Source organism: Mugil cephalus, chromosome 6 (assembly GCF_022458985.1).
Source record: "Mugil cephalus isolate CIBA_MC_2020 chromosome 6, CIBA_Mcephalus_1.1, whole genome shotgun sequence".
Classification (NCBI taxonomy): domain Eukaryota; kingdom Metazoa; phylum Chordata; class Actinopteri; order Mugiliformes; family Mugilidae; genus Mugil; species Mugil cephalus.
Genome location: NC_061775.1, coordinates 3,930,395 through 3,945,725, shown reverse-complemented (window position 1 = coordinate 3,945,725; position 15,331 = coordinate 3,930,395). Strand labels below are relative to the sequence as shown.

At 39.6% G+C, this 15,331-nt stretch overlaps 1 protein-coding gene across 1 annotated transcript in view; it reads right to left on the bottom strand.

The window, feature by feature from the left end:
- The window catches only part of faf1 (Fas (TNFRSF6) associated factor 1), a 57,260-nt gene that overhangs the window by 40,731 nt on the left and 1,198 nt on the right, over positions 1-15,331 (bottom strand). The window contains exons 2-7 of the mRNA XM_047587633.1: positions 14,379-14,447; positions 11,050-11,096; positions 8,609-8,874; positions 8,424-8,515; positions 7,586-7,677; positions 852-957 (exon numbers count right to left, since the gene is read on the bottom strand). Coding sequence (XP_047443589.1) covers positions 852-957; positions 7,586-7,677; positions 8,424-8,515; positions 8,609-8,874; positions 11,050-11,096; positions 14,379-14,447 — 672 coding nt within the window. The remainder of the gene's footprint in view (positions 1-851; positions 958-7,585; positions 7,678-8,423; positions 8,516-8,608; positions 8,875-11,049; positions 11,097-14,378; positions 14,448-15,331) is intronic.

The following is a 15,331-nucleotide window of genomic DNA, read 5'->3' as shown; positions in this document are numbered from 1 at the left end:
ACAGCTGGTCTGCAGATAATTTATGAAGGATGACTGAGAGTGGGACTACTATCACATCTGACCAGTCTTTGTAAAGTGTATTTCCTCTCACCTGTGCAGAAGGCTACACACTCTGAATTATAAATGACCCCTACTCATGTCTCCCTCCAAACAGAGTTTGGAGCAGGACAGTATAGGGAAGTAATGTATGATCCATGTGCTGGCGAGTGCAGACTTGAACTCATATGGGCCACTGACATGAACACACATGCTTACTCATCTGCATAAGCAAGCTCACATTTCTATTGTCATGCTCCTTAACCCTATAATCCATTTGCAGTTGCAATAGTAATAACTAATGGACAGAGAGGTCTACTGTGGTCACACTGGGTCCAGGATGAGTATCTATAAATATTTCATAGGCTGCCAAATCTACTGTTTATTTTTAGATGAAGAAAATCAATGGACTCTTGTCTCTTTCCTCTGCTCCTGCATGCCTAGATCAAACAATGCTCACTCATTTAAACTGCTTCTAGACTGCTGAGAGAGAGCGAGAAAGACACAGCGTAGGGCGAGTGGGGAGAGGAAGGAGGGAGGCGGGGGGGTTGTACCAGACCACAGCTGTGAGAGTAATTATGTGCTCTGAAATGTGATCATTTGTGATGAATAATGAATCGATGGCTGAGATAGACTAGCAATGTTTGGCAAATGGAATGAAAGTTGGAAACTAGAATGGGGTACAATAATATTATCTATGAGAGTCCTTGGGTGCATTAGTGAGAACTTTTGTGTTCTCAGTGTGTGTCTGCACATAAAAAGTGACTGTGAGGTCCAGCATGGCCCGTTGTCTGTGTGCTGTGGTGGTGTTATACCTCTTGTATGGTTCTGGAGCCAGGGAAGTTGAGATTATAGTCCCTCTGAGCCTCACGATGGCTAATGATCAGCAGGAAGTTCTGGTTTAACGACTCTTGGAGAGCACTAAAGACGGAAGGAAAAAGTTAATACTTGTTAATACTTGAATATGGATGGACACTGTAAAAGAAATTTAAAAACACATGCAAATGGAAGAAAAGAAAGGGACAAATGAAAACAAACATTAAGAGTGACAGAGTTGAGTAAAGGGCAAGCTGAAACTTGTCAGGTAGTGGTAGCCTGCTGGCCTACACGGAGGTGGGTGCCTCCTCAGGGGGGCAGTCGCCCACTTTACTGGTTGTGTCTTAACAAGCCTGGCCAGAGCTATGCTCAGCACAGCAGGCTCTCTCAGCTACGGCCACCTGCACAGAAACAGCATGGAGTCCATTAAGCTGCCTTATTGCTAACAAACCTGGAGGCTATTAAGAACAACACACGAGTGACTTCAGCACCTTCCTAACTACAAAACCTAAAGAAGCCTGAAAAGCGAGATTTTACTGCGGTAAACCATAGTGAAAACAAACCACTTCTTCAAAGATCTGACATGGGTCTGAATACTGAATACCAGCAACTTCACAATTAATAATTCTTGTCAAAGCAAAATCCAAAATATGAAATTGCCCCAATATAAAAGCACACGTTAGCCACCTAGCAAGCTAATACTTGTACAGCCATGTCATCAGGTATGTACTGCTTTTCCACGAACTCCTTTTTAGAATGAAGAAATTTCAGAAATGTAATCAACACAATGGATAAATGTTTTCTTCATTCAATTCTGCTATGAAAACTAACATGACCCACACACGCATTTCTCACCTTAAAATGAATAGAGACTACTAAATATTCCATCAGTTTCCTTATAATCTGTTAAAATGATAAGGCTTAGCGCTTTTTTCATCTTCCCTTCTCAAAGCATGATTGATGACCATGAGCAGAAAACAGAGAAAATGTGTTTGCAGGTAACCACTGCTCTGAGATGTTGTTTCTGGAAAGACACCAGAAGCTCACTTAGTAATTTATACCAGCATCAGGGACGCGGTGTTAGAGAAAAGGAGGTGGGGGAATCAACTTTTGGAAGCTTCATTTACAATAAGCTGTGAGGTTAAGTAGCGTTTTGAGCAAATGCTGGGTCTGTGAGGCTGAATAGCAATGGGAGGCTTAAAGGCCGAAACAGGCACTTAATCAGGGCTCAGAACCCAAGGAGAGGAGGAAGAGTTGAGAGAAAGAGAGGGATGAGGGAATTAATATGTAGCGCACACATTAATTATGCAATCACACCCTTAATCTGCGCAGATCTGGACGAGCTTATGTTAACAGAAGCTCAAATTTACTGTAATGACAGCATATTTACATTGACTAAAACTACGAAATCAATATGTAAATGTAATGTTTGTTGTAGCTAACTGAAGAAGATTGGAAATGTGTGGAGTGGGAAGGATAGATGCATATGTAATAGGGCTGAGCAGAAGGATGACAAAGATGTGTGTGCATGTGTGTGAGGCAGAGAGGAGAAATAGAAGGGGTAGGGACACATAAATAAGGATCTAGCTAATATCACGATTATGTTTGGACACAGTCCCGAGCTGCTGCTGGCAGGCGGCTAGACTCCTAAATAGGCAGAGAACGAGGGTAAACTGAGAGGAAGTGTTACTCTGTCCTTCCAAGCAAAGAAGGAACATCTTATCAGTCATTTATGGCAGGACGACAAGCCATTTGGTGTGTGCGTGGGTGGAGTTCTGTTCAACATTTACTTTGAAAAATCAGATCCCTCATTGTGCTTTTTTAGTACAAATATAGCTACTTAAAATATCAAACGCATTCAGAGGAGGAAAACAATTCGTAATCAGTCAGTTCCTTGTCATTTCCCATCTGCCTAAAGAGGCCTGCTGGTTCATACATAAACAAAACAACCACATTTCATGTCTGACATATTAAATATATTAGTGTGAAATTCTTTTACCACTGATGTTTTCAAAGCTGCTGCCCGCTGATAGAAGCAGGCCCCGCGAGCAGTAAGAGGTTGAAATGCGGATGTCTCCGTGTTTGCTTCTGCTTTCAGGGGTCTCTTTCTCACTCAACACACACACACTTGGTGACATCTAGGTCGGCCTGCAACATCTCTGGAGGCACTTGACATGGCATAAGGGTGCTGAGAGGAAAATGTCATTTAACTTTACGGACAGCAAAAATGGAGCGTTTTGCAGGGGGAGAGGAGCAGGCTAAACAGATTGGTTTCATTCTGAGGTAAGCCCATCGCCTAAGCTGTGAGTCCCCGCGGCACAGAGCAGACTCTAGACCTTATTAAACTAGCACTGCCAGGCACAGAGATGCACACGCACACATACTATGCGACATGTGCGGCAAAACACAAATACCCATACACACACACACACAGTGTCCCATATGTATTCTCTTCAGCCTCAAAGTGACATATACTGACATGTACTATACTTATATCATAATGTGTGTTTCAACTGCTTAGAAAGCTTGACAACACTCAGAGCAGAACAGTACATGCTGACTGATCTTGCCACTAATACATACAGAGGAGGTCACGAAGCGCACACAAGGTCTTCTTACCTCCTCCACATTTTGCATCCACAACAAAGCAGAAAAATGGGAAACCGCTCAGGCTCTGCTCTGTTTTGGTCTGCCATCTTGTCCCAGAGTTAATTACCATGCTAACTGCTAGATCCTTCCCACCAGGGGCGCCTTAGCTAACCAGGTAGCTATCAGCCAGAAGGATCTGTGCATCTGCTACTGGCTACTAGCTGACACACAGAGGGAGAGGTCATGAAATAGGAAGCAGCGATAGAAGCCTACGAATTCTAATGAATCATTTTTGCAATTTCGAAGAGTTCAAATTAAAATAACCTTTCACTGGCAAACACGCTTTCTGGGAGCTGGAGCGGAGAATAAACAAGAAAGGTAACAGGCTCCATTGAAATATTCATCAGGCTTTCATCATTTATGCAAGAGATTAGCTCCTCCTCAACAACCCTCTTGTATTCACAGGCAGTCATCATGGCCATGGGGAAAAAAATAAAAACTTCTCCCGATCAGGCATTAACACTGCAGTACTAAGTGCACATCACATCACTAACTAAATAACTACCTGAGATGGATTGGTGCTCAAAGGAAAATCTCCCAAAGCCTCAAGATTTATTTCTAATCAAACAAGACAACCAAGAGGAGTTTGCTCAGCGAGATCATAATGACAGTGCAGCACTATTTAATCAGTCAGTTTGGTTTAGGTGTGTGTGTACTGCATGAGCCAAGCTCTACAAAGTAATTGCCAGGGATATTACCATTTATGGGACATTTGCATTTTTCATTTTTACTCAGCAACAATTTGAAGCAAATAGCAAATGTGAATTTTTTTTTTTTTTTTTTGCCGTGGGGTCTTCAGACTAAAACTACAAACTAGGTAGTAGGAGATGGTGATAATTTCATTAGCGCATTAAAAATATAAATATAAGGAAAATCATTAGATTACATTCTTGGACAAAGGCTTTAGTAGCTACAGCGCGATGTTGACAGATAACAGACAAATAACAATACGAGCATTTAGATATTCATCCCTTTTTAACAGCATACAAAAAGGCATTTCACATTACTTTCCTAAAGTGGAAATTCATAATTATTCACTAAACAATACTTATTTTGTGGCAAAAACCAAACTTGGTTTTTGAATTCCCAACTGTGCCACCTCAGACACTGTGTGTGCACTTAATTACTTGCAATTTAAAGTCTAGTTTTTCATGCTTAAAATGTTCAATTCACAGGGGTGTTACTTTGAAGTTTTAGCAGCAGGTTTGGATGAAGGTTTTTCCAAGTACATTAAGAGGCATACAAATAAATTTACACAATTAAAATGATAAACCCTACAAACAAAATCATTCAGTGCATCAGTAAATTGTTCCGTTACGTTGAGAGAAATTGTGCAAGTGAACCTAATAAAGAAGCAAATGACTGTGTGGATGTTTGAGGCAAACACTGTTGCCGGGTGCATGTTTGAAAATGGCTTTAGAGTGTGCAACAGCCATCCAAGTTGAGACAAACAAACAGACAACTTTGAGGAAAATGATCCACATAATGTTAGTAATTACATTTTCTGTTATATTTAGATTTACCTAAAGGTAGCGTCCTCCTTGTCTTAAGCCTCAGTGCCCTGCCATGTCTCAACAGCTCTTACAGTGTACATGGGTGTGAGTGTGTGTGTGTGTAATGTGTATATGTATGTGTGGCCTGTGTAGGTGTAGGTGTGTGTGTGGGTGTGGGTGGGAACGGGTTTGATTTGTTTCTTGTAATGTTTTATGTTTTTATTTGTGAAGCACTTTGTGTTGAATTTTTTGTTTTGCATGAAAGGTGCTATATAAATAAAGTTTGATTTGATTAATTAGACGATTATAATCAAAGAGGAAAGCAAATTTGACGTCATGGCCACAATGCATGTGCGCAACCGTAACAACATAACAAAGAAATGATTACATCTCTTGTAATAAAGAGACAATAAGTTGTGACAACTTGATTCAGAGCCCTACCTTTAAGCAACAGTGAGGATGGAGAAGTTAAAATACGTGTGCTGAAGTAACGCTGGATTTACAGAGGAGGCATCTGACTCTGATTAATAACTATGGTTGTAATATTAAGAAGGAGAGCAGTACTTTAGTTGGCATGCCGTTAACAATGTGTGCTTCCTTTTCTGCAAACTATATGTCGAGGCTTTTACTGCCGCTGAGCTCCGTCTACTGCAGCAGATTTAGAGACACTGCGCACAGATTATTCCTACTGTGGATATGTGGTGTGACCACAGTTTATTTTTACTGCTAGCTAACAGCTTGTTTTGTCTCGCTACAGGGGACTGTTCCCCTCACATTCTGTGATCTGTCACCTATCCTCTCCCAGTATGACAGCAGGGCCACCATGCACACACATTTACACAAATGCATATGCAGCAGCCCACCCACTCCTTTCAGCCCCAACTGTCCGCCACTAAAATAGCTGACACAGAATAATGAGCTCCTGACACCCAAAATGATATCGATAACACTTCGAGAAATGGCAACGGTGCTGCTAAAAAGACACAGCAGTTAGTATGGGAGTGAGAAGATGAAGAGGGGCGGGGCAGGGAGAGCAAGAGGGTAGACTGGAGAGATGAGGGCCATTAGCTGCCAACACAATATAAATGCCACTTAGCCTAACTAGCAGGCAATGCAGCAAACTGCCAAATGACAACCGCTGAAATCTGGACGCTTGTTTGATGCTTTACATAAAATGTCCCAACTAAATTAGGTTCAATGCATGTAACACTACTGAAAACTCTGCTTAATAAAGGATGTGTGTCTGCGAGGAGCGACAGGGGAATTTGTGAAAAGATCTAATCTAATTTTCTTTTTGATTAAGTGGAAAATTTAAATCAGCTCAAACAACGGTTTACAGAGTGTTGAACCAACACGGCTCAGGGTATCCGTACTCAACACAACTTCCCTAAACAAATCTGGGAAGTAGAAATGTTTTATTGAGATTAACAACTAAACACTTATAAATTAAAGAAAACCTTAAAGAAGCATTTCTAAAAGCCTCCCAGGTTTAATAATTTTAAAGACTACTCATGTTTTGACTGAAAATAAACCTGAAGGTCTATCTAGCCGTTTGTTCTCAAACTAGCATTGGAGCATTGCTCAAACATTAAATTCAAGAAATATGTACTAACTTCAAGGAGCATAACTCTACTGAACGGTTTCCCTCTAAAACGATGACCCTTTCCTTTAATAACATTAACAACATTAAGTGCATCCTCAGCATCACTCTCATTTAGCCAAGAAATGTCTGCAAACCACAGGGACAGCAATGACATCCAGCAAACACTCACACAAATGGACAGCATATGTGGCAAGAAACTAATTCAAAAACAAAATGTGTACCCTCGTATTCTTTTTAAGGAGCCTATAACTCAACATAAAATTTATCTTGGTCTTTCTACAATAAGCAGATAAAATGAAATGAGAAATATTATTTTTGGATGGTGTTTACCTGATACTTATGAAAGGACAATCACATGTTCATCTGCCACCTATGATTGTATTACAGCTATGACTTTACACTGAGCTGCCTGACATTTCAAACGGAAAGGTTGCTAATATTGGCAGGCATCCACTAAGATGAGCAGAACAACAACAGGATGGAAAACACTGACTTCACGAAGCCTTGTCTCTTTTGTCACTGGGTAAGAGCACTCATAACAGACTGCTTCTATTAAAAAATAAATAAATAAAAATAATACATTTGAAGTGTGGATAGTGTCAATAAAGCCTCTAAAGACCAAAATGTAAAACAACCTCCAGCAAGAAACAATATCAGGCTGGAAAACACAAAGAAGGGAGAGGAAATTATTATTTACACAACACACAGAGATTGTGGCAGCAGACGCTCCTCTCAAAATGTCACAATGGATATGAGAAAATGAATGTGCACGACAGGTCAAATGTCTCTTAATAAACCAGTGAAAATTGTGTTTGCAGGATGGATTCTGTGCAGTGCCTTTATATGTGCACACAGACTACCACCTGGTGTTCACTATTGGGAACTGCACTCATTCGGCAACCTTCAGTATTTCCCGTCAGAGTGTATGATAAGAAGAGGAAGAGGACTTCTTAGAATACACATAAAAGTATCACTGAGAGTGATATACCTGTTTGTGCTGGTGCTGGCAGTGGGGGCAATGTCTGGGGTCAGGACATACAGGCTGTTGTTCTTGGGCAAGTGTAAACTTCTCAGCAGCGTCTGATTACAAACCACAAATAAAAAGGAATTACAGTTGCAGAGACAGTGAGGAACTTGTGCTCAGTACATCAGAGCCATTAATTGTCAGTCTTTAAAAATGTTTAGAGTAATATTTTAAATGCATATAAATATATTTTCATCATTTTCTACATTTCTGCATAAAACTGTTGGATTTTCTGTCTAAGTCTTGTTCAGCAACAACCGCAACTTAATATTTCGCATTGCCAACTGGTATCGGGAAATCAGTTATTGGGATCGATCCAGACTTTCATAATATGATCATACCGACCGAGCATCAAATTTGCCAAAAAATACAGAGAGGAAGATGGATCCTTTTCTGTTTCAGTGGTTATATCAAACCAACAATCAAAATCACATGACTAAACTGGTGTGCTGTGTGGCAGCACTTTAGTCTGGCAAATATCAAAGAGTCAGTCATGCAGCAGTTTGTAAATTATTCAATGTGGATAATGACAAGGTGGTAGTAGGAGATCATTATTCAATACTAACTTGATTCGCTACAAAAAACAAGAACAAATGCTGAACGCTGGATTTAACAGAAGAGAAACGTTTGTATTATATTACAGAGAGGGTTACAGAGTTAGAAGTACCGCTTTAGTTCTGAGATGCTGATGATTTTAGTGACTTTTATGCAGAAACGTAGAAAATTCTGAAGGGCGCAAAATAAATTCTCAATGCCTCATTTTGTTTTTTCACTTGCATGTTTGTTACATAAATAAACTCACGCTATCAGAGACATCTCCACTCTTCCATCCCTTCAGCTGCATTTTGGACACTGGAACACCAAGCTCTGTCTCAAGGATTTGTTTGATGTCTCCTGTGAGTTGGATTGGATAAAACAACCAGTGCAACGTTTACCTTTCAGGAAATACTGTGTACATATAGATCAGCGTATGCGTGTGACGCTCACCAACTGTGCTACCCTCCTCCAGCACCAGCTCTACAGTGCGTTGCCGGTACTCCACTCTGAAGTTGAGCATTCGGGATTGACGCTCTACGATGTGTCGGGAGGTGGGGTTGAGGGGGCAAAAAGCTGAGGTTGAGGACGACGGAGGAGAAGAGGATGAAGACGAATAGGAGGGGGGAGGAGCTGCACTTCCCGCTGCTGCGTCGGCTGCTTCTGCGTGGCTAGGAGGTCCGTACATGGTGGACTGGCTCGCCTCACTGGAAAAGTTACTGCACAGAGGTGACAGGGTTACTATAATATTGACTGCAGAGGTTTCATATGATAATTTAAAAACCTAATGTTTTATCAAAGGTCATAAAGGCCTTTCAGGCTTTCTCATCATATGACCAGGGTTTCACACAACACAGTAAATGAGAATAGCGTGCTCTTTGTGCCTTAAAGTATGCGCAGCAACTGTCTTGCAAGGACACAGTGCCACTCTCAGGGTTTTAAACAAAGGCTCCATTTTATTTGGCGCACAACATCGACGAGGTCACTGTCATGAGGCAAAGGTCAACTGCCACAAAACCTACACAAACGGGCTGGAACAATCGAGACAGACGTTAAAACCCAAGCATATGCAAACACATCATAACCGTCTCCTCTAAAGCCACTTCAGTGAGCAACCAAACACAGAATAGAACGAATGATATGGTGGATGAGGCTTCTTTTCAATCATGTTCAGTGTTAGAGGATTTGAACGAAGTGCAAATATAAATCTGATCACATTTTAGGACAAATCAATGCAGAAAAAGAGTCATTACAAAGCACTCCACTGACACATACAAATTGGAGGAAACATGCGGAAACTGCAGCCATTTTAATCATTTCAATATTCAGGGCCTCACATATTATTGGACATATAAACATTATTGTATATAAAATACTACTTTTTAATACTTTACAGACACTGACTTTCTACACATAATGCTGGTATTAATTATGCCTGTAAAACAAACTTAACTTGGACTGGATGTAAGTTTATTTGATGCCTAGAATGGTTGTAAAACTTAATCATTCGTTGTGACATTAAAGCATCAAAAAACTATGATACAGATTTGCCAACGAGAATTTCATGTAACCACATGAATTATAGTGTGTTTAATAGTCACAGTAGGAACAGCTGATAACTATTGGGACAGTATTTGGTACAAAATAAAACTGGCATTTGCCACAAATGTATCGTGGAGTGCTAGGAGAAATGTCAGAGATCTTGATATTCATTCAGTTCTTGAAAGTAGAAACAGATACTTGGTCATTGCAGTCGTCCAACAAATGAAAAAAAAAAAATTCAGGCTGAAATTTGACCTAAACTTGGCACAGTTTATCATAGGCCGTTAAAATGTTGGCGGTGGCTGGTGCAGTTTCCTGCTTTGCTACAGCTAGATGGCCCCCTTGTCCCATTTTTTTCAAGAGGTGTCCCAAAACAGCATTTGGAAATGCATTTCAGACAGGAGTGCGGGAGTACCCTCCAACTGGCCCCAGCTCAGGTCACGTCATCACAGTCTGTTTACTGGGCAACGCCAGTCTGCTCTTACCAATGCCAGCCACTTAGTAAATGGGTTGGATGCTGGTCAGCGAGCCTCCATTCACAGCGATGTGTGCCCTCAAGAAAGACCAGCAATATTCTCATGGCCTAAGGGCCTTAAGCACACCACAGCGCATGCACGCATGTGCACACATGTACACAAGTGTGTACACAAAATAAAACGGTTTAACAGAATGTCTCCAGTTTGAGAGGGTTTAGATTAGCTCAGTTCATTCATGAGTGTCAACTAACCGTTGAAGGAAAGTGAGGGGCACAAAGAGTCTTAAAGAAGCCTTTTCTATTCACAAACTGTGTACAACTCCATTCTTGGCAGAAAGTTTCCTTGCAGTTGCAGTCTTTTATATTATTCCTCTGTTAAACGGCAGAACAGAAACCATAGCAGGAGCAATGCCCTCCAGCTCAGTTACCACTATGCTGGTGTTATTTGTTGCTTATGTTGTGCATCTAGTTACTGAGCACATCCTCTAAGATTGAACATTCAAATGTTATTTCATGATATGTGATGAAGTTTTTTTCTCTTCTGTTCTTTACACTTACACCACCACAACGATGGCTACACTTCACATTGCCCAGTCATTGTGCGGGTGAGCAGTTTGATTTCCTGTTAACACAATCAGACTTTAGTTCAATATTTCATGTACTTTTTTGACACACATCTGTCCTGTAGAAATACGACAGTGTGGCAGGCATATATTCCTCTAGTTATATATAGCAAATCCCCATACCCAGCTATTCATATCTCTCAAACTTTTTTACTTTGTAGTGTAACAAAAGTACCACAGTTATATGTGATGTGAATGACGTCAGATGGCGTTTTCTTGGTTTAACAGGAAATATGTGGCAATGTGGTTATTACCTTTGTAAGATTCCATTCTCCTGTGGTATCACGCCATTGATAGCTGCCTGTAATAACAACACAAGTCAGTTATTTATTACCATATAACGTTGGTGGAAATACACAAGAAACAAGTTTACAGAGACTTTGTGCAGCATACAGACATGGACAAATTGTCAGCACATTAAAGAAATAAAAACCCATATTGGTCAATTAAATACCCTAAATTTGACAAAGAAAATTAACTAATGAAAATCAGACATTGCTTTTGATTGTAAGACAACAGAATCATTTTAAAAAACAAACTAATGAAACTGGGCTGGACCAAAATGATGGTGCCCTTAACCTACGGGAAGGTCCCTTTAGTCTAGTGTCTTGTTCTCAGCCATTCGTGTGAGTTTTTAGCCGTGTTTTGGGTCATTATCCTTTGGGAGGACCCCTGACCTACGACTGAGACAAAGCTTTCTGACACTGGGCAGCACATTTCCCTCCAGAATGCCTTGATAGTCTTGAGATTGTATTCTACTCTACAGATTCAGAACCACCTCAGCCATGTACAGTGTTCTTCTCTTAGTATGCTACATTTTTGCGTCTATGAACATGGAGCTGATGTGGCTTACCAAAATGCTCCAGGTGTGTCTCACCTGTCCAAAAAACATTCTTCCAGAATTTTTGTGGCTTGTCAATATTCATTGAGGGAAATTCCAACCCAGCACTGGAGTCGTCCTCGGTGTTATACCATCAAGTCCATTTTGGCTCAAACAGCAACACATGGTGTGATTCTGTCTAATCTCCTGAGACAACTCCCTCCTTAGCTTTCTGTGGTCCATGTTCAGTGTGGTACACACCATGACCCCTAACAGCACAGTGGCTACTTATCACCCTTTAAACAGGTGGACTCGCTGATTACAAGTTTGAAGACACGTATGATGCTCATTACAGGACACACCTTGGTTTAATGTCTCTTTGGTCAAATTATTTTCAATCTTTCCTGGGGGTACCATAATGTTTGTCCAGGCCAGTTTCATTAGTTTGTCTTTTAAAATGATTATCTTGAAACACAATTACAAAGCTTTGTGATTGTCAGTTTCAAGTTATTACAGTTACCACCTTGGGTTTACCTTTATTTAATGGCAGGGTAAAAACTATTTTGTCCGTGTGTGTATTTTTCTGTATCATTTTGCCAGAAACCCAGAGAAAAACTAATAATTCTGAAAGCTTTGGAAACTCTGGAAACTATAAAATAACAATGAACAATTTTTTTTTTTTTTTTAAACACTGCCCATTCATATCACTCGATATAAAGTAGGAAAACATTATGTGATCATAACACATCACAAAACACACAAATCTGCAATACCCAAATGCTAACTTAAAAATTGACTTAATTAGTTAAATTAACATTATGTCACTACCATGTCAATCCTGTAAATACCAATTTTTGTCTTCGGCAGACTTAAACTTCTACTGACCAACTCAACATTTTGTTTGTCAGATTCACAAGGAGTGTGTGATGTTTGCCAGATGAGCCTGTAACCCCGTGAAAACGTCACAGTGTTGGAATATTCAAAGAGCATGACCGATCAGAACAAAGAGAACTGAAAAGACAAACGTATACGGTGTCAGCTTTGCAGTGAGCTTTGTTTGAAGGGACAATTGATTGGATTTGTCTCGAACACTCAGTATGACAGACTGAAAAACAGGCCAACTGAAGTTAGCTTGTATGTGGTGGTGTTACAATCTAATGTAGGGGAAATCTGATTTCATCTGAAAGAAACTTAAAGATCTTACATTAAAAATTAACAACTAGGGTCATACTTCTGCAAAAAATGTCCTCCTAGTGCTGCTAATATCTTGTGGCTGGCCTCAAATGCAGCACCCGGAAATGATCTACGATCTCACCATTGTGCATGTCTGCAGTTTATCAAATTCCACACATTCCTCGTTGGTTAGAGCTGGTCATGACTCAACTGAAAACTCCACTTTCTGATTAAGCTGTGGCTGCCCCTTTGATAATTATTTTTTGTTTGAATAATGCAGAATAATAGCTTTCTTTTTTATTTTTAAATCTTTTTTTGTGTCATTACCTAGTTTGTGACCAGCTGCTTTGACACAACTGATATGCAGATCTATGTATGGTCCTGTTGTTGTGGATGCTAGCTCACTGGCTTACACTTCCCTGACAGCAGAACACCACAGAGCCATGTTAACGGTTATTAGTAACATGTCCATTTCCTTGAGAAGTTAAAATATGAATTGTGAAGGAATCAAGTTAATGTTGATGAAACAATGCTGTTCTGCAAGTAGTGCCATGTTCAGCAGCTAAAGTGTACCAAAAGTATAAAATCATATTTTGATTTACTGTTGTCTGGAGACAGTAGTAGAAGTGAAGGGAGTTCATCAACATACTGCAACAAATATTTAGAGCATATAAGGTGACTGAAGTGGGATTATTATTATCATTATTATTATTATTATTATGGAGATATATTTGTTGATACAGACAGCTAGCAATGGGACATCTGGATAAATATGAAGCACATAAGGTAGGTACTATGTTTGCAAAACAAGACATATATATGATGTTTTTGGCTCTATATTTTCAGACCAATATGACAGGCTTCTCTTTGGGTAGTGGAGAAGTTGGTTACACTGCAGAAGTGGTCCATTTTGTAACTTACAGTTTGCCTATTTCAAACTTTGGATGCATTATTCTGGAATAAAACATTAACATTCAAAGGACAACCCAATCTGATTGTATTTTTTACCAATGGAAATTCAGGAAATTCATATAAGGTTTAGGCCATCATCTAAATGGTGGATTTATCTCAGGACCAGTTGCACAACTTTCTGCTGTTTTAAACAACTGTTTGGGGGGAAATTGATATGCAGCAGATGTGTTTTTATAAAAAACAAAACCTATTGCAGAGTAACTGCAAGTCATCAGATTTATAGCTGCAGTGAGTTCTGTCCTCACTGTCTGTCCTGGCTGCTTTGAGCTCCTGCCAGCATCAGTCTAAATATAGACTGCACCTTCCAATATGCATTTCACTGTAAGGGGCTCATCAGAACTTAATACAAGACTGGCAGGACGCATCTTTACTAACAGTATCTCTAACACAACATTCATTAACACATCTTTCAGGACAAATTTGCCTTACAGTAGCCTGGGTAAGATGTGACCTGCTTAAGAAAAAACACAACATAAAACAAAGAAAGGATATGGCCGTCATAAAATGACCCAGTGTATGTGTTACTGGGCATCAACTGCTCTCTTGAACTTGTACTCTAGATAAACTAAGCCTGCATGTCTGAGAGAAAAGTCTAAAGCCTTCAGATAATGAACTTACCACTAAATCCCAGTTATTAAGCTCTAACAGAGTAATTGCCTCTGCAATGTTGTCAATTCCAGTGCAAGCCTGTGAGAAGAAAAAAAAAAATACAATTATGAGACGTAAATACATTATATGAGATTGACTCCAGTTTGTTATATGAAACATTTACACTATGTGACGTAAACATTTTAGAAGAAAACACAAGAGAAAGAATGAAAACAACAGAAATATTTCAATAACATGCATAAAAATACATTATGGACACTAGTAGTTGTAGTTTCTAGTAATTTTCTGCTGCAGGAAGTTGCACTGATACACCCCAAAACTTTGGACTCCAGAAATTTCCAAAGCACACCAAACAAAGTGTGTTCATGATAAAAGGGAAGTATTACAACATCAAAAACTGGGTCAGGATACACCACTTGAAACCCTTGAAACGCAAATGTCAAAAGGCCCAGAGCCATAAAGACTTTTGGAAAAATGACAGCAAACTTCTGCAGAGGTTCTTCTATGTTCAGTTCTAGGTCTATAAAATAACAGTGGGTTTGTATCTTTTAGAAATGCTATGCGTTTTTCTTTAGCAAAGACAAGAAGTGCCAAAAGCTTCTTTGGTGTTAGATTAGTAACTGTGACTTTGTTCTTTGGGGACATGCATTTAGACTATTTAGGTCAGGGTTAGGAGCTAGTGATGTAACATCTCTGCTTAACAGAAGTTTCAAGACATTTGTAAAATATTTTTTATCCATATTTGATCTCATAATTTAAATCAATTTAGCCTATCATGTACTAAGAATCTAAACAAAATGAATTACACTTTTACTACTAACACAAATGAGAATACAACGCAAAGTTTACATATTAGGATGCTCGTTGGAACATTGTAAAGTAGACAGTGCAGTTGGCATTTTTAAGGGCTGTGTTGATACTACAACAAAGTACTGTTTGTCCATTTTATGACACTTCCAGTT